Here is a 22,725-nt window from a genome sequence, read left to right as displayed (position 1 = left end):
TGTAAGTCCTAATAGATAAACTTATTGTCTAATAGATCATATGAAAAACATCACTAATTATTAATTTTCATCGACAGTTTAAAAACTATCACAAAAAATATCACTAAGTTTTAACTTTTAGCGACCATTTGAAAAATTTCTCACAAAAAAGTCATTAATTGTAAGTTTTAGCGACAATTTATAAAAATCGTAATAAAAAAAAAGTCTTAATTCTTAATTTTTAGCAACGTATAAAAATCATTGTCACAAAAAATTATTTTTAGCGATGATTTTATTAGAACTTATTTTTAATAAGACTTGATAGGAATTAAATCTAATTATTAAGACTTATGATTAGTTTATTCATATATATATATATATATATGTATATATTTAAAAATTAACCCCCATGTGCTTCAAATATTATAATAATTCTCAAAATTAACTTTGAAAAATTAAAACTAAGGCTCCTATCGTGTCTTAAAGCGTCTTGCCTTGTTCTCACGGTGTCTTGTGTGTTTTTGTTGTGCCAATAAAATGAAATTATGAAAAAATAGACTTGTCATGGGGTACATCTCATATATGTTTCAAACGATTACAACACTTATTTTAAAGAGTCAATTTATGTCACTATTCTAACTTACAACAGTGTAATGATACCCAAACTTTGTTTTGAATTTTTTATTTAAACAAGGATTTGCAATACGTATATAGATTCAAATACAAATTTAAAATTACAAAAAAAAAAAAAAAAAAATCCATGAGTTATGCAAAGCTCTTGTAGGTAAAAACTTGTTACAATATGGCAAATTTTTAGCAATTTTTTTTTTTTTACATTTGTAAACAAAAATAAAAAGAAAAAATAAATAAATGAAAGAAAGGAAAAAGACTTCACCGACATGGCTGTGATAGCCCATCCACTATGACTATTTATTTCTCCATTTTGTTGGCTTCAAGTCCAGCTAAATAATACTGTAGTCTAAGCAGAATTTCCACAAAAGATAACTACAAAAAAAAAATCAAGGGTCATTCTATGGGAATGGGTTGCAAAGCCGCAACTATTGTCAGTCTTTTAGGTTTATTCTAGGTCTATTTTAATAATTTTAATATTTTATTTTTAAGGTATATCAAATATAATATATTCATAAAAAAAATTAAATAGATCAAAGATGAATAGTCTTTTTATTAAATCACATTTATATTTGAAGAATAAAATTGAGTATGAAAGGATTATCGATATTCGATCAATTTAATTTTTTATAAATATGTTGTACTCAATATCTTTTAAAAAATGAATTGTTCATATTATCAAAATAGGACCTAAAATGGTCCCAAAAAGCAGCACAACTGTGGCTATTGTGCGGCCCAAATCCCATTTGTCTTTGTACTAAAAAAAAATAATGAGTTATAACCAAACACTGCATAAGGTATAATAAAAAATCTTTTCAATTATAACAATAATAATAATCACAATAATAACCAAAATTATAATGTGTCATAACTAATACTATAATAAATTATAAACAAATTATAACTAATACCATAATAAAATATAATCAAAGACCACATATATCCTAACTTACCCAACCCATAGAATTTCCCAAGCAGAATTTCCACGAAAGATAACTACAAAAATGCCCTCACACAAACCAACCTTTGACCATCCTTCTCCTATAAATATCAATGACACAAAACCACAACCCATAAAACTCAAATACATCCCTATATAGCTTCCAATCCAAAACATGAAATTCTTCAAATCTCTCTCCCTTTCCATTTTCTTTCTCATTGCTCTCCTCTCCACCTACACCCATGCAGCCACTATCAACATCAAAAACAATTGCCCTTTTACTGTTTGGGCGGCAGCGGTGCCCGGTGGTGGTCGACGACTTAACCATGGCCAAACATGGGCCATCAACCCTCCTGCAGGCACAAAGGGAGCCCGGGTATGGGCCCGGACTGGTTGCACCTTTGATGGAGCGGGTCGGGGCAGGTGCCAGACCGGTGACTGTAACGGACTCCGCGAGTGCCAAACCTATGGTACACCCCCTAACACACTAGCTGAATATGCACTAAACCAATTCAACAACTTGGATTTCTTTGACATATCCCTAGTGGATGGATTTAACGTGCCGATGGATTTTAGCCCTATTTCCAATGGATGTACTCGGGGTATCAAATGTACTGCAGATATAAATGGACAGTGCCCGAGTCAGTTGCGGGCCCCAGGTGGGTGTAATAATCCATGTACCGTATTTAAGACCGATAAGTACTGTTGCAATTCTGGAAAATGTGCACCCACAAATTACTCAAGGTTTTTCAAAAAGAGATGCCCAGATGCATATAGTTATCCTAAGGATGATAAGACGAGCACATTTACTTGCAAAGCGGGAACCAACTATAGGGTTGTGTTTTGCCCTTAAATTCCATTTTGATAGTACTTATGCAAGTAGTAGTACCAGCGTTCTACAATAAGAGTTTTGGGATCCAAAGCTTATGAAGAATAAATTCAAGCACATGTAGTGATGTGCAGATGTAATTGTAACCTATGGTTGTAGTAAACATAAACCTAAATGGGCATGAATATGGAAAAAAAACTTTTTTGTTTGGGTAATTTATAATGACTTTCTTTAAATTAATACAGCAATGACACATCATAGAATAAACAAAATGAAATGAGATAATATGATTATCATAGTAACATTGAATTTTTATACCCAATTTGTTATCATTTAATTTTTCATCATCGCATTGGTGTAATAGACTTCACTTTTTCACTGATAAAAAAAATAATAAATAATAAATAATAAAAATAATGAGAGATTGGCCAATAAATCCTATATTATGGACTTGTAATCTATATAATCTCTTTTTTTTTTGTGTGTGCGATCCATTTAGTCTTTTTAGATGTGTAATGACTCATTTGTCCGCTATATTGGAGTGTCACATTTGAAAAAAGTACACTAAAGAATTTTTTAATGCCACATCATACCTGTCACATTACAGTGTCACATTTGAAAAAAATATACTAAAGAGTTTTTAATTTTTTTTTAGTGTCACATCATACATGCCACGTTGGAGAGTCACATGTCATGCTTGGAAAAAGTGGGGTTTTTAATTTTTTGTAGAGTGTCACATCATACCCGTCACATTGTCACGTTTGAGAAAAGTACACTAAGGATTTTTTTTTTTAATGTCACATCATATCCGCTACGTTATCACATTAGGAAAAAAGTACATTAAAAAGTTTTTATTTTTTCAATAAAAGTTTTTATTTTTTCAGTAAAAGTTTTAGAGTGTCACATCATACCCGTCACGTTGTCACATTTAGGAAAAGTACACTAAAGAGTTTTTAATTCTTTTGGAGTGTTACATTAATATATGCCACATTAGAGTATCACATCATATATGTTACATTAATAAAAGGATATAGATATCCCCAAAACACTACCAAAATAAAAATATGACCACACAAAAAGAAACTCTCCACTAATAGAATATAACAGATCAATAGAAAAAAAATTGAACTAATTGAAATACTTGTTTGAAGTATCCATGAAATTTAATGGTAAATATCCCAAAAATAATCCATTTCTTCGTGCGTAGTGTATCAATTCATGGGTCACATGCAAAGTGTCTTGTTAAATGATTAAGTCAATTTAATATAAAAATTTAATCATCTTAATTATACAAGAAAGTCTCTCACCTGCACGATTGAGAGAGAGAGATGGCCTTGTTAGAGGTCTTATTTGACAAGTGATTTTTTTAATTAAAAAATTAAAAAATTATTGAAAAAATTAAAAAGTCAATCACTCATATAAAAAAATTAAAGATTTTTTTTTCTCTCTACTTTTTGCATATCTTTTCGTACAAAGCTAAAAAATCATCCCAAACATACTAGTTTTTTTTAGTTTATATTTTAGTCAAATAGCTAAAAAGTTACTAAATTAACATATTCCCAAATGAGGCCTAAGTCATGTCTTAATTATACTCTCTACAGTATTATAACATGTAAGAGTTTTAAGGGATCAAATTTTTTTTGTCTCTAAAAATAAATATTTTATTGTAAAAAATTTTAAGGATCAATTTCATTTATCAAGAGGATAATATTTAAAAAGTTGTCCCGCAAAAATTTTAAAAAGACTTTTAAAGGACAAAATTTTTAAAATGATGTTGATAAATACACAAACAAAATAATTTGACCTCAAAAGGACAGAAATTGTTGTAATTTAAACATTTTATGAATCGTTAATATTTATTAAAATAAAAATTCGATGATAAAAATATCTGTAAAAAAAAGAAGAAAAAAAAATGGTGATTGGATTTTGAATTTGAGAAGGATTTACATTTTCTCCCCAAATACATGATTCAAAGCTAAGCTCGCGTTTGGAAATTGATTATTTTTATTATTTTTTTAACTTTTTATAATAAAAAAAATATAAAAATAATAATAAAAATAATATAACATCTTATAGTAACTTTTTTACTTTTCGTCTAAAAATTGTTTCCGATCGGAGTCTTAATGATTAAGGCATAGCTTGTGGGTCATGTAAAATTCTCTTGTAGGAAAAGAACTTTTATAGACTAGTCTAGCTTCTTCTTCTTTTATTTATTTATTTGTCTTTTCTGAAAATATTTTTTTACAATTGTAAACGTAGATAAAACAATAAATAAATAAATAAAGGAAAGAAAATAAAGAAAAAAGGGTAAATTATGCAAATAGTCATTGTAGTTTACACAATATGTCAATTTAGTCTCTGTTATTTCAATTTGTTCGATTATGCTCTTTAATTTAACAGATTGTGTCATTTTAGTCCAATAAATAACGGTTGTTAAATTTAGTGGACGGAAAGTGTCACAACCCAAATCCCGCCCCATAAGAGTCAGTGAAGTGACCGGCCAATAATCTATGATTATGGCTTTCCTGTACAAATCAACATAATCGGGACTACCAGAAGCTTATAATATAAAGACAACAAATAGTTCATTGAGTTGTCTATCTATATGCACAAATTCAGATGTATATAAACGTTAATTTACCCACTGTACAATACATACATACAAAGACATCATTCATGGATATATATATATATATATAAACAAAAGCCTGGAAATATGATCACAGACTATACAACAGTCTCTCGACCTAACCTCAACTCGAGGGCACCAAAACTCATAGGGCTTTAAAGGGTGGCTCGACTCTCTCCCTAAGCTAGTTCTCTATGACGTTCACATATACATATATATAAAATAGTGAGATAAAACCCAGTGAATAATATTAACGTAAAGAGATTAGTAAACAAATTCCAAGCCATATCATATACAGAAAATAGATCATACAGATCGGTCATATCAGAACATAATAATGGTACATCCCACAGAACATATCATATCGTATTCCGACTAGAGTAATTAGTTCCGAATACCGATTAAACACATATCACCACAATAAAGTAGCTAACGAGATCTCGTAATCACATATATGTCATGGACTCGTATTTACATGTCGTTTCCCATGACTTGGGACTATCTGTGGATGCCATAGTAGATTCGCAAATAGGACATTCGTTCACATAGCAAAATAACAGTTTAGAAAATCATATATTATCATATAATGGTTTGAACATAATTTATACAAACATATATTTACAAGAATGTTACTCACAGTGGGCTTCCAGAGACGGTCAGTTGGTCCTCGACTATAACCTACAATCACAAATAGATAGATAGATAGAGAGAGAGAGAGAGAGAGAGAGAGAGAGAGCGAGAGAGAGAGAGCGGGTGAGTGAGTTGAAAGTAGAGAAGAAAGAAAAAACTTTTGAAGAGATGGAATTAAGGGATATGAAAGGCACAATTTATAGGGCAAAGGATACTTAGGGCAAAAAAAAGAAAATAATAATAGTAATAATAAAATAAAGTTTACTTGGTGGGCGAGAAAGGGGTACACTTGGGGAAAAAATAAAAGGAACTTTCCTTGGAGAGAAAGTAACTTGGAGAGAAAGTAAAATAAAAATGATTTTGCTTATTAAGGAAGAAAAGTAAATCTATTTCACAAGAAGATGAATACTAATGAGATGGAGATAAAAAGAGATAAGATAAGGAAATAAGTTAGGTTTTCATCTAGAAATCTCACCACCAAACTATAACCAATATCTCTCACTAAAATATTAATACCTCAAAAATTTGGAATCTCACATTTTATCCTCCTTAAATAAATTTCGTCCTCGAAATTTACAATTCTAGTAATTCATTTGGGTCCAGCAACGCTTTCACGGTTCATCACAAACATGTTGCTCAACTTAGGATAGTACCTACAGCAGTCGTCTCAGTCTATCGGGTATATTCTGGAACTAGAGTATAAACCCTTCCTTGTCTAAGATTTTTCTCCTCAAAAGCAGTAGTTGCATTTGTTCTTGGTACAGAAGTAGATCCAATCATACTGGCATTGGGTCTATCGATACTCAAATGTGCTTGTGGGCAAAATTTGGCTAAGTGTCCTATTTTCCCACATCTGAAACAAACTCTAGACAGATGGCGACAAACGCTCCAATGTTGTTTTCCACACTCCTTGCAAGTAGGTATGCCATTGTCTCCTCGACTTGACTTGCCATTTATGGAAATCATTGAACCACCGGTCATGTTAACTCTCTGCTTGTTTTGTTTCTTACTCTCCCATTCAGTTGATAATGTGGGCTTTTTTAATGTGACTATATTTGCTTCAGCCATGAGAGCTCTATCTAACACATCCACATATTTTGGTAATATCAAAACGTTACCGATCGAGTACATCTAGATTAAGCCCTCCTTCAAATTTTCTGGCCTTTTTGTAATCAGTGTCTACCATGTGAGGTGCATATAGGGCTAACTCCGTAAACTTGGCTTCATACTTGACTATGGTCATGCTACCTTGTTTCAGTTGTTCAAATTCTACCACTTTACGATCCCGAAAGCACTGTGAGAAATACTTCTTATAAAACATCTCCTTGAACTGTTCCCACATCATAGCTTCGTTATCATTCCGGACCAACACCCATCATCGTCTAGCTTCCTCTTTCAGAGTAAATGTTGCCAACAAAACTTTCTAGGCCTTTAAGCATGGAAATACTTTGAATATCTTTTCGGTCTCAAGTATCCAGGCTTCAACCTTTAGGGGTTCAATGCTTTCCAGAAATTCCAATGGTTTCATTTTGTTAAACTTCTATGTCAGAGTTATAATATCCTTATTGTTGTTTGGCTTTATTTGGACTGGTGGTGGAGAAGGTAAGGGTTGTTGCCTTTGCTCTTGTTGTTATCTCACTAGTTCAGTTAAAATTCCCACCATTCTTTCTAACCGATCAATTCTTGCATCAGAAGATTCAGACTCATTTGCATTGCTCATTCTTTCCATTAGTCTAATTATAAACAGAGGCAATAATCAACATAGGCAATAGTTCTCATAATTTACGTTCTCATTTCATTTCAAATATGTGCTCATAGAATGCACACACTCACACATGTTAATGCAATGCTCTTATTTTTATTTTTATTTTTATTTTTTTTAAAGACATCTTATAGCTCAATTGGACACGTGTGTGGGTAAATTAACTCGTGCTCTGATACCATTCTGTCACCACCCAAACCCCGCCCCGTAAGAGTCGGTGAAGTGACTGGCTAGTAATCTGCGATTACCAAAGGCCTTCTTGTACAAATCAACATAATCGGGGCTAGAGGAAGCTTATAATATAAAGACAACAAATAGTCCATTGAGTTATGTATCTACATGCACAAATTCAGAAGTATATAAACGTTAATTTACCCACTGTACAATACATACGTACAAAAACATCATTCATGGACATATATATATATATATATATATATAAAAGCCCGGCAATATGATCACAAACTATACTATGGTCTTTTCGACCTAGCCTCAACTCGGAGGCACCAAAACTCGTAGCGCTTTAAAGGGTGGCTCGACTCTCTCCCTAAGTTGGTTCTCCATGACGCTCACCTATACATATATATATATATATAAATACAAAACAGTGAGCTAAAAAATTCGGGATCTCATAGAAAGTCTACACAATCTGTCAATTTGGTCTATGTAGTTTACACAATATGTCAATAATTCTATTGTTGTAATTTGCTCGATTTTGATAGGGACCAAATTGATACATTGTGTAAACGGTAAGGACCAAATTGACACATAGTTTGACTTTCTGTCTACCAAACTTAACAACCGTTATTTATTAGACTAAAATGACACAATCCGTTAAATTAAGGGGCAAAATCGAGTAAATTGAAACAATATGGACCAAATTGACACAACGTGTAAGCTACAAGGACTATTTGTATTATTTACCCTTGAAAAAAAAAACTTCACGGACTTGGCTATTTGTATCTCTCCATTTGTTTCACTTTTCAAGTCAAGCCAAACAATTTCACCATCATCTACCAAAATTTCTATAAATTTTCCTCAAAAATTAATTATGTATTCACTCCTACACACCAACATATGGTCACCCTCCTCCTATAAATACCAAACTCAATTCTCTCAAAATTCCACAAACCACCACTCAATTGATCCCAAATATATCTCTGGCTCCCACTCCACAGTCCCCAAACATGAGCCTTTTCAAATCTCTCTCCCTACCCATTTTGCTTCTCATTTCCCTAGTCTTCACTTACACCAATGTAGCCAATATCGATATTATAAACAATTGCCCCTATACCGTTTGGGCCGCATCCATGCCTGGTGGTGGTTAACAACTTGATGGGAGCCAAACATGGACCATCAGCCTTGCCCCAAGCACAACGCAAGCCCGGATATGGGCTCGGACCAGTTGCTCCTTTGATGGAGCGGGTTGGAGTGGGTGCCAAACCAGTGACTGCAATGGGCTCCTAGAGTCCCAAGACTATGGTAAACCACCTAACACACTAGCCGAATATGCACTGAACCAATTCAACAACTTGGACTTCTTTGATATATCCCTGGTGGATGGGTTCAACGTGGTCATAGAATTTAGCCCTACTTTCAATGGGTGCACTCAGGGCATCAAATGTAATGTGGATATTAATGGGCAATGCTCGAATATGAGTTGTGGGCCCAGGGTGAATGTAATAACCCGTGTACAATATTTAAAACTGATGAGTACTGTTATAACTTCGAAAGTGTTGGTCCCACAAATTATTCAAAATTCTTTAAGGATAGATACCTAGATGCCTATAATTACCCTAAGAATAATCAGACTAGCACATTTAGGTGCCCAACGGGTACCAACTATAAGGTTGTGTTTTGTGCACCTTAAAAAAAATAGGGTTTTTGATTGATAGTATGGAAGTATAGTAATACTGTTGTATAATAAGAGCTATTTTGGGATCCATTTACGAGGATTCAAAAGCCATGGAATAATAAACCCATGCACATGTAGTGAATAACCTATGGTTGTATTAAACCATAATGTTCATGGAAATGGAAAATAATTTTGTATTGTATGGATATGAAATGGTGGACAATAAATCTTATTCACACATTTTAAATTTTGAATACTTTTTAAAATTCATTTTTTGAGTACTTATTGTAATTCTGTGATGCCTCTTCTCAATCATTAATATGTTTTTTTTTTTCAAAATGTATCACGGTAAAAAATTGCCGGCCAAAAACTCTATTTGAGAGGATAATTTATTTTATTTTAGATGGGGGTATTTGAGAGGATAAGTTGAAAATACTTTTATTATAAATAAATTACAAAGATGCAGCAGTAATGTTTGGGCCACTTTTGGCAGCTAAAATGTTTGTTTCTTAATGTATGAATTTTTGTCGTGGCAAAAAACACTTCATTAGCATTCAAAAGACTAATAAAGACAGTCTCATCCCAAATAGAAAAATATGAGGAAAATTGAAACAAGAATCCTATTAGGGATGGCAATTTGAAACCGGCCCGACGGGGACCTGATCCCCCGACCCCGATTTGAACGGGTTTTCTCCGAAAAATACCCCCGACGAGACGGGGATGGTATTCAAAAACCAATCCCCGATTAATTTCAGGTCGGGGACGGTGATAAGTGCCCAATCCTCGGCCCCACCCCGTATGTCCCCGAACTGATCTATATATATATAATATATATTTTTTTATTATTTGTTTTCATCTCTCATTTTAACCCTCTCATTTCTATTTTTTGTTTCATTTCATTAATGCTCTTCTCTCTCTCTTTCCTCAACTCCCTCTCTCTCTCTTCCTCACCGTCTGAGACGCTACCTCCGACTACGACGACGATCCGTCTCCGATGACGCCACCTCCGACTAGGACGATGACGACGAGCGCCACCTCTAACGACGACGAGCAGAGAGATGTGAGGACGACGGGCAGATTGAGGCCAGATTAGATTCAGATCTGCCCTTTGAATTCAGACGAGCAGATCGACGCCGGAGCAGATCAACGCCACGAGATCGACGAACAACTCTCTCTCTCTCTCTCTACTCAGATCAGATCTCTCCTGATGTTGATGATGTTGTTTGATGTTGATAATGTTGTTTGTGATGTTGATAATGTTGATCTCTCTCCCTCTCTGTTTGTTTGTTGTTTGTTTTTTTCTTTTTTTCTTTTTTTTTTGGGTCCGGGGAATTTCGGGGTCGAGGAAACCCGATCCCCGTTAGGAGGCGGGGATGGGGGGCGGTGATAGGTCCCTGTCGGGGATCGGGACTGGGGATGGGGAAAATTTTACCATCGGGGATCGGGGACGGGGAGTATGATCCCCGGCCCCACCCCGCCCCGTTGTCATTCCTAAATCCTATATGTCACCTGTATTTTATGGATTAAAATCCATTGTCATTAGTCTTTTGTAATAATCTAACAATCTATATTTAAAATGAAATAAACGATGTTTTTTTCAATGTGTGGTAAAAAACAACGTAAAACTTTGATGCCTTTTTTTACTTTATTTATATATAGGGTAAATTATCCTTGAGATTTTTGATAATTATAGGAATTTCCTCTGTAGGTTCAATAATTATAGTGACTTTCCTTACTTTTGAAACTATTATCAAGATTACAATTTGTACCGACGACATTAGTTGGGTTTGAAAATGACCATATTATCCTTTGATTTGCATGTGAAAAGATGAAAATACTCATAAACCGACTCATTCGCTATCAATATGGGTAAAATACACTTACATCCCCTAAGGTTTTGCATATATATTTTTAAAGACCCATACTTATTTCAGCAGTATTTAATAAAATTCTTAAATTTCATGCAATATAAAATAAAACTCCTAAATTGTTAAGACATTATTAAAACACTTAATGAAAAAAATTAATTTTCATTCATAAAATACTTAAAAATAAACAATCTCTCTAAAATTAATATTAGATAATATCCTAATAATTTAATATAAGACTTATTCCATACTACATCAACAACGTAAAATTTATCATTTTAAGTAATGCATTTATTATTTGACTTTTTTTTAAGTTGTAATAAATGGATTTATTTATTTTTCCCTATAATTTGCATTACTTATTTATTTAAATGTGAAAAAAATATATTTTTTTTTTATCTCTTCTCAATCATATATTATTCTCAAATTTTTATTTTTATTTTTGAGTCATTAAACTTCTAGTCGATGCATATTAAAAAAACACAAGTTAATATTTCTTACATGATTAAAAAAATTAAAATATAAATACAAAAGTAAAAAAAATATTAAATCTACTAAGATTTTTTATAATTAAACCAAACTCATTCATTATCAACACTAATCTTAACCTTATTAAACATATATGAAATTATTATTTATTTTTCAAAATATAAATGTAATTTCTTGACTCAATTTTTTTCATAACAAGTTTTTAAACTTGTATAAACAAAAAAATAAACTAAAAATTTGATCGGAACCTAAATGTTATACATTTGGCCCGCTAAAATATATTTTATTAATCTATTTATTTTTATAAATACATGTTATACAAATGATTTTTATACTTGCGTAGTAAAATTGTTAGAGGAGTCATACCTAGAAATACGGGTTATGCATCAGTCTTAGTTTAGTGGTAACGATTTGTACTAAGCGAAGATGATTCCTGACTTTCTAATTTTAAAACACAAATCTTTTTAAGTGATGTGTTCCGACCACGATACATCGTAGTGCTCAACTCAATGATTTTATACAATCTAAATATGATAACCCCCAATTACAAGGTTAGTAGTAGATTCTAGACCCTAAGATTTTCTTTTTCTTACTTTCCATTTCCAAAATCGAAATCTTTGAACTAAAACAACTTATCCTAGTCTCTGTGGTTGCGACACTCGTTTTCAACTGTTATTCTACGTAGTAGTAGTTGCTACCTGTGGGGACATATTTTTTTAATGACGACACATGGCCAAGGTGATGCCGAAGTATCAAGCGAGGTGCCATGTGCCTTGGTCATGACGCCGAGATGATCTCAACTAGACCAGGGTTATCTACGGAGATATTGGAATTCAAGATGAGCGGATAAGGGACAAGAGTCCTAGAATGGGGGAGGACCTCAGTCTGGATAAAGATAGAGCTCTTAGAGAGTTTATCTCTATCTAGTTAGGAGTCCAAGATGAGCATTGAGATAAGTCCATTGAAGCTAGGCTTTTACGGGGATCAAGTTAGTCCTAGTTATAAAAGTAAGGCACCCTTGTGGGTCTAAGGTACGCTTTTTATATTTTGACTAGTGAGTTAAGCACTATTTGCTATCTTTGAGAAATAACTAAGTACTGACTTGATTGTCGGAGTGCCCCCAGGTGGACAAACCACCGCCAGAGTCTCATCTTTCTGTGACAGGTTGTTCGGGCGTGATCTATTCTACCTATGCTCTCCTGCTGAGTTCCTGTTTAGCAGTGCGGTCGGAAATCAGCACCCACAATTTGGCGCCGTCTGTAGGAAACGTAAGGAGAATAGATGCCCAATGACGGGTAGAAAGAAAAGATTGGGAGCGACATTCCTAGTAGGAGTGGTAAAAATGTCGATCCTAACATTGAGGAGGACAACTGTAACGAAGAACCTCAGGATCAAAATCCTAGAGAAAAAAAGGTCAGCCAAGAGGGAGACGCACTAAAGAAAGCATAGCAAGGGAGGTACTACAATGAAAGCGACCTCCAGGTATGGAAAGATAGATACCTGATGAGGGATGGCGAAATGAATGGAATGACAAACAAGTTGGCAGACCTACAATTGGTTGTCAACTTCATGATGCAGAACAACGTCATGCAGCCACCGTTTCCATTGGAGAACACACAGATTCCAGCGGCCAAGAACAATACCCAGAAAGGGGGGACAGAAAGCAATCCATGCAGTCCTTCAGCAGAAAAGGGCAAAAGAGCATTCGCATCGACCTTCACAGGAGGTCGGGCGAGAAGAATCGATGAGAGGAGAGTCTTAGAAGACACCTCATGCCAAGGAAACTTACATCAAAGAACATTGGCATGTTTAAGGGAAGGAGCTTTGTTTTGACACGATGAATGAAGGGAGGTCCAAGAGGACTCATAACGACACCGGGAGCAGCGCACCAAAAAGGTTGAAATCCATTGACAACCAAGCTTCTGGATGAACTAAGGAGGATTTGAGGGACTACCTCCAGAGAAAGCGACAAGATGCTGAGGTCACATCTCCGGACAAGCCGAGAACGCCGTTCTCAGTAGAATTGGATAATTTTAAGGCCCCGAAAAGGTTCTACATGCCGAGATTCCAGATATACGACGGTAAGTCTGATCCTAACTTTCACGTCGATTTATATTTGAACTCAATGGCACTATATACCAGGAACGAACCGTTGCTTTGCAAGGTGTTCCTCTCATCCTTTAGGGAAATCGCATCAGATTGGTTTCACAAGTTGCCGAAAGGAACTGTGAAAAGTTGAAAAGGCCTGGCCGAGATGTTTGTGGCCAGGTTTGTTACAAAAAAACTACAGCCGTTGAGGGTAGATTTCCTGATGGCTCTGAGAATTGGCGAGGATGAAAGCCTCAGGGCCTATGCCAAAAGGTATTATAAGGTATTTAACTGAATACCAGGTTGCAACTAAGAGTTGGCGGTCGTATCAATTAAGAACAGCCTGAACGATGACTACCTGCTTCGAAAGTCATTGGCAAAGACACTGCCAAAAAGTATGGAGGAACTTATGGCCAGAATCGAGAAATATGCGAGAGCAAAAGAAAACAAGCCAATAACACAGGCGTCAAAGCAAGAGAAGAGGAATGGCTCGCTGAAGCAAGCCCGAGGTAATACAAATTTTAATAGACAAGAAATAGGACTGAGGGCTGAGGTTTCGGGTTATAAAATTCTAGAAAGAGTCAAGAACCAGCCGTATTATAGAGCGCCAGAAAAGATTCCTGGCGAATTCGTAGGAAGAAGCCTGGGAAAGCACTGTGCTTACCACAATGAAGATGGACACCTGACACAGGGTTGTAGAGCCCTAAAAGCACATTTGGAAGATCTAGTAAGATAAGGTCACTTAAGGGACCTAGTAAATGAGGCCAAAACAAGGGAAGAGCAAGTATGGCTGCCCTAGGCACCAGCAGCACCACCTCTACCAACACCACAATCGCAAGCAGATGGACTGCGAGTGATCAATGTGATTCACTCGAAAGTCAATGAAAACGAGGTACGTGGGGAGACTCAGAGGTCAAGTACTTACAGCATTTGTATCAGGTCCAGCAAAAGAGGCCTAGGGCAGACGAGTACCAGGGACCAATGGTGTCCTTTACTGAAGCCGACCTAGACATGGTACAGCATCCACACAACGATGCTCTGGTGATATCCCTTAAGATTAGAGAATGCCAGGTAAGGCGTATTCTGATTGACCAAGGCAGCTCTTGTGACATCATGTATGTCAAATGTTACAAGGAGCTCGGCCTTCACCGAGATGATCTGGAGCAGTCCAACAGTTCAATGGTCGGATTCAATGGAACACTGACATGGCCCCTGGAAATAATAAGTTTGGAGATGCAAGCAAGCAATAAGAAAGTAAGTATAGAGTTCATAGTAATTAACACCCCCTCCCCTTACAATGTTATCTTGGGGAGGCCATGGTTGCATGCGATGAGGGCTGTTCCTTTAACACTATACCAGCTGTTGCGGTTCCCAACAAAGCATGAAATTGAGGAGGTCAGAAGGGATCAGGTGCAGGCAAAGAATTGCTCCATGGAAGCAGTAAAATCCACCTATAATGTACGAGAAGCAGAAACAGTAGAGATTGAGGACAAGGATATGGAGGTCCTGGAAGACGTCGACAAAGAGCCAGCTAGCAAAAGCAAGAAGGCTTTGAAGAAAATTATGGTCCAGCAAGGGGATGAAAAATGCTTCTTCCTCATCGGCTCAGGCTTGACTGAGAAGGAGGAAAGGGAGCTAGAAGTATTCTTGCGAGTAAACATAGAGGTGTTTACGTGGACGCCATACGAGATGCCTAGCATTGACCCTGAGGTTACATGCCACAGACTGAACATAGAAAGGTCGGCTAAACCTGTCATTCAGTGAGCGAGAAGGGCGACGTTGGTTCATGTGGAGGCAATAAAGGAGGAAGTGGACAAATTGTTAGAGGCCAGAGCCATCCGAGAGGTAAACTACCCTACCTGACTGTCCAACACTGTGGTTGTGAAAAAGAAAAATGAGAAATGAAGGGTCTACGTGGACTTCATTAACCTGAATAGGGCTTGTCCCAAAGATAGTTTCTCACTCCCCAAGATCGATCAATTAGTGGATGCCACTTTAGGGCATGGAAGGATGAGCTTCCTAGGCGCTGACAAGAGGTACCATCAGATAGCAATATATCCCTTGATGAAGAGAAGACTGCATTTATCACCCCAAAATGGCTATATTGCTACAGATTGATGTCTTTCGAGTTGAAAAATGTAGGAGCAACATACTAGAGGTTAGTGACCAAAATGTTCAAACATCTGATTGGCAAAACAGTGGAAGTATACATTGATGACATGGTCGTGAAGACCAAAAAACCTGAGGATCATTTGGCTGACTTAAAGACAGTTTTTGACATCCTTAGAACATATCGGCTCCGACTCAATGCCTTGAAATGTGCATTTGGAGTTGGATCTAGTAAGTTCTTGAAAGGGCATTGAGAAAAGCCCAGATCAAATTAACGCCATCTTGGATTTGAAAAACCCAACGTCGACAAAACAAGTGCAAATGTTGACTGGAAGGGCCGCAGCCCTAAACAGCTTTATAAGTAGAAGTTCAGATAAGTGTAAACCATTTTTCAATTTGTTAAAAAAGGCCATAGATTTCTTGTGGACAGAGGAATGTGAAGTCGCCTTGGCCGACTTGAAAAGATACTTGACCACAGCTTTATTTCTCTCAAATCTAGTACCTGGAAATGAACTGTTCTTATACTTGGCGATCTCAAAGCATGCAGTGAGTGCAGTGGTAATCAGAGAAGAGAATGGAGAACAAATGGCAGTATACTATGTGAATAAAACCCTTGCAGGCATAGAGACCGGGTATTTATCCCTGGAGAAATTGACATTGGCCTTAATGATGGCCTCTAAAAAGTTGAACCATTATTTCTAAGCCCACAAGATTGTGGTATTAACTGAGCACCGTTTGAAGTCCTTGCTACAAAAAGGAGATCTGATAGGCAAGGTGGCTAGATGGGCAGTAATACTGGGCCAATACGACCTGGAATTTAGTCCTAGAACAGTAATTAAGGGTCAGGTTTTGGCCGACTTCGTAGCCGAGTTCACACCTAGAGCTATCCCACGTCAGGCTCCGATGAGCCGCGGCTTAGGGTGTCCAGGGAAACAAGAAGAGACCCAACTGGGAATGGAAAACCCCACAGCAAAGCGGAAGAAGGAAGAGAAACTCAAGCCCTGCGATATTTACATTGGCGACTCCTTCCGCTTGTTTGTTGATGGGAGTTCAAACCGTCAAGGAGAAGGGGTAGGAGTGATGTTGGTATCTCCAGATGAGTGAATGTTAGAGCAGTTTATTCGTTTCAGGCTCAAAGCCTCAAACAATGAAGTAGAATGTAAAGCACTGATCGCAGGATTGAAGTTCGCAGCAGTAATGGAAACCGACGAGATGGTGGTCTTCTGTGACTCCCAACTTATTGTGAACCAGGCAACAGGCAAGTATGTAGCCCGAGACGAAAGAATGATGGCCTATGTCAAAGAGGTTGTTAGACTGTTAGCCTTGTTTCAAAACTGCCGACTACAACAAGTTAGCCAAGATGACAACAACCATGCCGATACCTTGGCTAACTTGGCTAGTGCAATGAAATCAGGGGAGGTACGGACAATAATGGTTGATTATTTGTCAAGCCCAAGTGTAGAACCACTGATCACAAAGAACGAAACAATATGTGTGGAGATGGGCCCAAGTTGGATGGATGCAATAGTAATATTCCTTAAAGATGAGAAACTGCTAGATGATCACAAAGAAGCACACAAGGCCAGACTAAAGTCGGCTAGGTTTAGCTTGATAGCAGAAGGACATCTCTACAGAAGGTCTTTTACTGGTCCCCTTTTGAGATGTGTGCATCCCTCCCAAGTTGAAGACTTCTTGTATGAAATACATGAAGGAGTATGTGGAAGCCATGCTGGGGGCAGATCACTTGCTCATAGGTACTGGTGGCCCTACATGCAAAAGGATGCTGAAGCCTATGTTAGAAAGTGCGAGAAGTGTCAAAGGTTCACGCCTTTGATACATCAACCAGCAGCAGATTTGAACCCAGTGTCCAGCCCTTGGCCATTTGCCCAGTGGGGCATGGATCTTGTTGGACAACCATCCCAAGAAACTGGACAAAGGAAGTTCCTGCTGATAGCAACTGACTATTTCACAAAGTGAGTAGAAGCTGAACCCCTTGTGAAGATTCAGGATATTAATGTAAATAACTTCATATGGAAGAACATCATCACCAGGTTTGGGATCCCAAGGGCAATAATAGCAGATAGTGGTACACAGTTTGACAGCAAGCTAATCAAAAGCTTTTGTGCAAAGTACAAAATAAAAAACTATTACTCTATTCTAAGTTTCCCTCAGAGTAATGATCAGGCATAAGTATCTAATACTACTATCTTAGATGGGATCAAAAAGAGGCTAGCGGCAGCAAAGGAAAAATGGGTGGAAGAGTTGCCCAATGTACTCTGGGCATATTAGACTACACCGAGAAGATCAACTGAGAAATCCCCATTTGTCATGGCTTATGGCACAGAAGCAGTTATCCCACTAGAAGTCGGCATCCCATGAATCAGAACCTAGGGAGTAGAGAATGGGACTAACGAGGCATTCCTAGCCCAAGATCTGGACATACTGGAAGAAAGAAAGGAGAGAGCAGCAATTCGGCTGGGGGAATACCAGCAACAACTTGTTAGGGCTTATAACAAGAAGGTCAACCCAAGAAAGTTCAAAGTTGGGGACCTGGTGCTAAGGAAAATGGTCAGCAACAAGAATAATCCTAAAGAGGGCAAGCTAGGCCCAAATTGGGAGGGACCTTATAGAATCATCACGGTCGCCAGCAATAGGGCATATCGGCTTGAGGACAGTGAAGGCAAAGAGTTACCAAGACCCTGAAATACTTGCAATTTGAAGTTTTTCTATCATTAGACATTTTGTTTTTCGAAGTTAGTGTTATAATTTTATTAGCTGAGGTAGTAATAAAATTTTAGCCTGATTTTTTAAGAATTTGAAATTTGTGCGATTGGACTAACTAGTCCTATGGCAATATTTCTGATTAAAACATGACAAATAACTTAGACTTATTATATGACAGAGTTGAATTATACTTGCATATAATAGAGTTGAACTAAGTTGGCGATGTTTCTGATTGATATATGGCGAATAACTTAGACTTATTATATAGCATAGTTGAATTATACTTGCATATAATAAAGTTGAACTAAGACTGGTCATGTCGGCAGAATTAAACTTAGAATGGAACTAAGTGCATTTCAGTTAAATTAACAGAAAAGCCAAGGTTGAGAACCTCAGCTAGTCTATGTTTGAATCTGACTTTGGTGAAAGGCTATACGTGCTTAATGTGAATATAAGTGAAACTTAGGTTCACATTAGAAGGCAGAGAGTTGGAGGATGATGAATAAGCTTAAAGATTTGAAGTGCTTGAGACTTGTTGAAATTTTATAGACAAAATTTAAAAGTCAAAATGGGCTTAATACTTGTTGAAATTTTAGAAAAATTTACAAGTTGAAGTTAGTCGAGGTTATATTAGAAAAAGTATCCGAGATACATAATTGCCGAGATAGTTAACCAGGTTGCCAAGCTTGGAAAGGGTAGAAGGAAGAAGTCTTGATAGAATATAGCATGCGAAAGTAAAAGGAAATATTGAATAAATAATTGCAAAAATATTTTTTATATTTTTGAGTGTTCGCCGAGGTGTTCCAAAGGTTGACCAAGGCAAGTAGTCAAGGTTTGTATCTGAGGTATTATACCCAGAGTTATTATACAGTTAAAGGTATACTTTGAAGAAATGCAAAAATATTCTAAGTATGGAAGTGCGAAAGGCATAAAAGAAAACAGTAAAGCCTACAAACGTTCAACACTTAGAAGAAATGAGGAGACTTGCATTCAAAAACGATTACTTGTTCAATTACAAAAGGGGCACATCGGCCAAATATGAAGCTAAACATTGTTCAGACAACACAAAATACAACTGAAAGAAAAACGAGTACATAGAAAAGATGAAACATCCTAAGTACTAGGATTGGTTTGTGATTTCTCAACCTCAGCTGGCGGTGTTGCATTCTTTTCGACCGCTATCTCGATGTCTATTTCTAGCAAAGTCTGATCCAGACTCCTTTTGGCGCACTGGACCTCAGCCTCAGAGGTAGTTGGTTTGGGAGAGACGCCCTTGGAAACCAAGTCATCCTCCTCATCTTGAGTCAAGTCTATTTGCTCATTGAGGGTGGGAAACTTGGCATCAGTGGCGGCCTCCTCCTCCACTTCGTCAGCTTCATCATCCTCGGTATCATCTTCATCGACTTCATCGCCAGAGTCCTTGGGCTCTGGAGGGAAAGGCGCTTGAAGTTGACTGATGTCTCAGAGGTCGGAATCCATTGGAACAGATAATTTATTGAGCGTCGCTGTCCAACCAAGGTAATAACCTCGATTACAAGCCAGGTTGACTTGCCCTTTGTACTGGTCTCGGACAGCGGCTTGCCCTTCTTCAAAAGCTTTCTCATCGGTCGCCTTGACCTCGGGCTCCTTTGAGTCAAGGGCCGCTTGCATCTTGGCCTCTAGATTGGCTATCTTGGCCTTGACAGCCTCTAGATCGGCTCTAGCAGCCTCAGCTTCAGCATCGGCCTTTTTTGCTTTTTCTTCGGCCAAATCTTGAGCAGCTTTGGAAGCCTTGGCTTGATCCAGGAAGGCTCGATTCTTGGCCTCGGCCTGATTAAGTGAGGAGAGGAGCTTGGCAGCTTTTTTTGTCTTCTTTACCAACTCCTTCCTTGTCATCTCGGTTTTGACAGCGTAAGAGTGAGCATGCTGGATGGCCTGTAAAGAAGTAAAACAGACTAGTGAAATTTGACTAACTGTAGAAAGATTACAAAAGAGTAAGAAAGACACTTACCAAGACCAAGTGCTACATTATAAGGGTGAAGTTTTCATATTCATGCAGTTTGGCCATGCGATTCATATCTTTTGGCAGAAGAACAATCGTTGACAGGGCTGCGCCAACTTCGGGATTCATTGCATTGTGGCCGGCTGTCAAGGGTCTATCATCCACTATGACCTCGGGAGCCCAAGTCATATTGTGAGGGAAGCTGTGGCTACCCTCAGGTTGCTCAGACCTTGGCTTTTTGAATGGTTGGGAGTCGGATGCATCGACCTCGGCTGGCCTTTTCTTGACAGTCGTTTGACTTTTCTCTACCTCGGCCAATTTGGAGATTGGCATAGAGTCCTCAGAGTCAATCTGAGTCACTGTGGCCTTGGCCTTGGCCTTCTTCAACCTTTTTTACTTTAGCTTAGTTTGGGATGAAGGAGGCGAGGATTACACTGTCACAACCTCGGGAATGTTGCCAATGAGATCCTTAACAATGGCTGGTTTTCAGCCCATCTATTCGGCAATGGTGGCTACAGTAACTTTGGTGCCAAAGCAGATTGCTGGAAGTGCAGTAGGTGGGTTTAATGGATCGTAAGCCAACACCTCAGTGTTTTGGCGTTTATGGCTACGAGTTCTGTCAGCAAGAGCAAAGAGTGGAGCTCAACATCGGCATTGGTGTTGTGTTGGAGGAATCAGTTGGGGAGTAGATGTTGATGGCTGCTCCGCTGGATCAAAAGTTGAGGCTTGATCAGGCCTTGGCGATGAAGCAGCAGCGACAGATGTTGCAGAAGGTGAAGATTTGCTCTTTCGGGAGACGTCGAGCAAGGCTGACTTGTAGGTTGGTATGTAGTTCACTAGAAGAGGCGTCTTGCGCTTCTGCACATAGAGATCTAACAGCCTCTTTAAATCTCAGCTGGGAACGAATGGTTGTCGAAATCCCTTCGCCGGCTATAGAAGAACTGTAGAAAACAGAAGAGCAACATTAGAAGAGATGAATAAACTAGCAAGCCTTAACGAAAATAGAATTTCAGTATGAGTAACTAAGTCTTACCATTACCCTCTTTAAAAACTGTTCGGCTCAGAGGATAGAGGTGGAGGTCGTCATCAGGTGAAAACTCCTAGTTGCTAGAGACGATAAAGTAATCATCTTCAACACCCTTATTGGAGTCTAGAAGGTCGGCTATTAGTTTGAAAGCGGTGGATCTGGGCTTGAGGTAGTATATGTAGCCTTTTTCATATTTAAGGCCACACATGGTGTAGTAGAATTGGATGTCGGCTAAGGTAATCTTAGCTTTTTCTCGATGTGCTAGTTCAATTATGCCATTTATGACCCTATAGGAGTTTATGGGGAGTTGCATAGGGTTAAGTTTTTAGTAATGGAGGATTTCTCAAAAAAGAGTATCAAGGGGAAATCGAAGTCCACATTCGATGAATGCAACAATGGGAAAGGGCATGGAGTCTCCGTTAGGCATGATGGAGTCCTCCTCACCAGCTAACCTTAAATGGACATCGGCTGGGATGGAGAACTCTCTCCTAAAGCACTTAAATTTTTCTGGGGTATCGACCATCCACCTGAACATCTCCATGATGTCGAATTAGTAACAGTTGGGACAAGATTTGGGAAAAAATGAGTGGAATAGGTTTGAATACCTCTGCTAAACCCTAAACTGGCAGCTTCTAGGGTTTTTTCGGGATCCAATGGAGGTTTTGGTTTAGTTTTTCCTAAGTATGTGATTTCTTTATCAAAACCCAAGCCTAAATCTATATGGAAACACGAATCAATGGCAAGGATCTAGATATAAGCAAGAAAAACAGAAATGAACAATGATTCAGACTCAAGAAAATAAACATAAATTCAAGAACACTGTGTAAGTGTGTGCAGCTGTGCAAAAGTCAAGAACAATGACAAATTGCTAAAACATCATGCATATGAAAAATTTGTATGTACATGTGTAAACCCAGAGATAGATTGAACAGTACGAATCACAAGTAAATGCAGTAACAAAGATCAAGGTACCACAAAAATTCAAAGAAATGGGAAATTGATTCATGATCAAAGAAGAAGCAGAGTACAACCATAAAAACAAATTCAACAGCAATGGAATAGGCATACAAGGAATATATACAGAGTAATGAAAGGCTGAAACTAAAATCGAAAGAAATAAAGAACTCATTGGTTGGGGTTGAGATCGAGGACACTGGTTTGAGGTTCGCCGGAATTAGACAATAA

General features: G+C 37.5%; 1 protein-coding gene and 1 pseudogene across 1 annotated transcript; both read left to right on the top strand.

Annotated features, from left to right (window-relative positions):
- The first annotated feature begins 1,674 nt into the window (after positions 1–1,674).
- Positions 1,675–2,593, top strand: LOC114276342 (thaumatin-like protein). Its single transcript, XM_028218131.2, has one exon. The coding sequence runs from the start codon at positions 1,725–1,727 to the stop codon at positions 2,400–2,402; it is 678 nt and encodes a 225-aa protein (XP_028073932.2). The 5' UTR covers positions 1,675–1,724; the 3' UTR covers positions 2,403–2,593.
- Positions 2,594–8,586: 5,993 nt separating this feature from the next.
- On the top strand, positions 8,587–9,269 carry LOC114276331 (thaumatin-like protein pseudogene; annotated as a pseudogene).
- The last annotated feature ends 13,456 nt before the right edge of the window (positions 9,270–22,725 follow it).

The sequence above is a fragment of the Camellia sinensis genome, chromosome 11 (assembly GCF_055761805.1).
Source record: "Camellia sinensis isolate YWXY chromosome 11, ASM5576180v1, whole genome shotgun sequence".
Taxonomy (NCBI): domain Eukaryota; kingdom Viridiplantae; phylum Streptophyta; class Magnoliopsida; order Ericales; family Theaceae; genus Camellia; species Camellia sinensis.
The sequence above is the reverse complement of the archived record's forward strand: the minus strand, read 5'-3'. Positions and strand labels throughout refer to the sequence as shown.

What these genes read in the sequence shown, in the direction of transcription:
- LOC114276342 (XM_028218131.2), top strand. Translation starts at nt 1,725, where the DNA reads ATGAAATTCTTCAAATCTCTCTCCCTTTCCATTTTCTTTCTCATTGCT.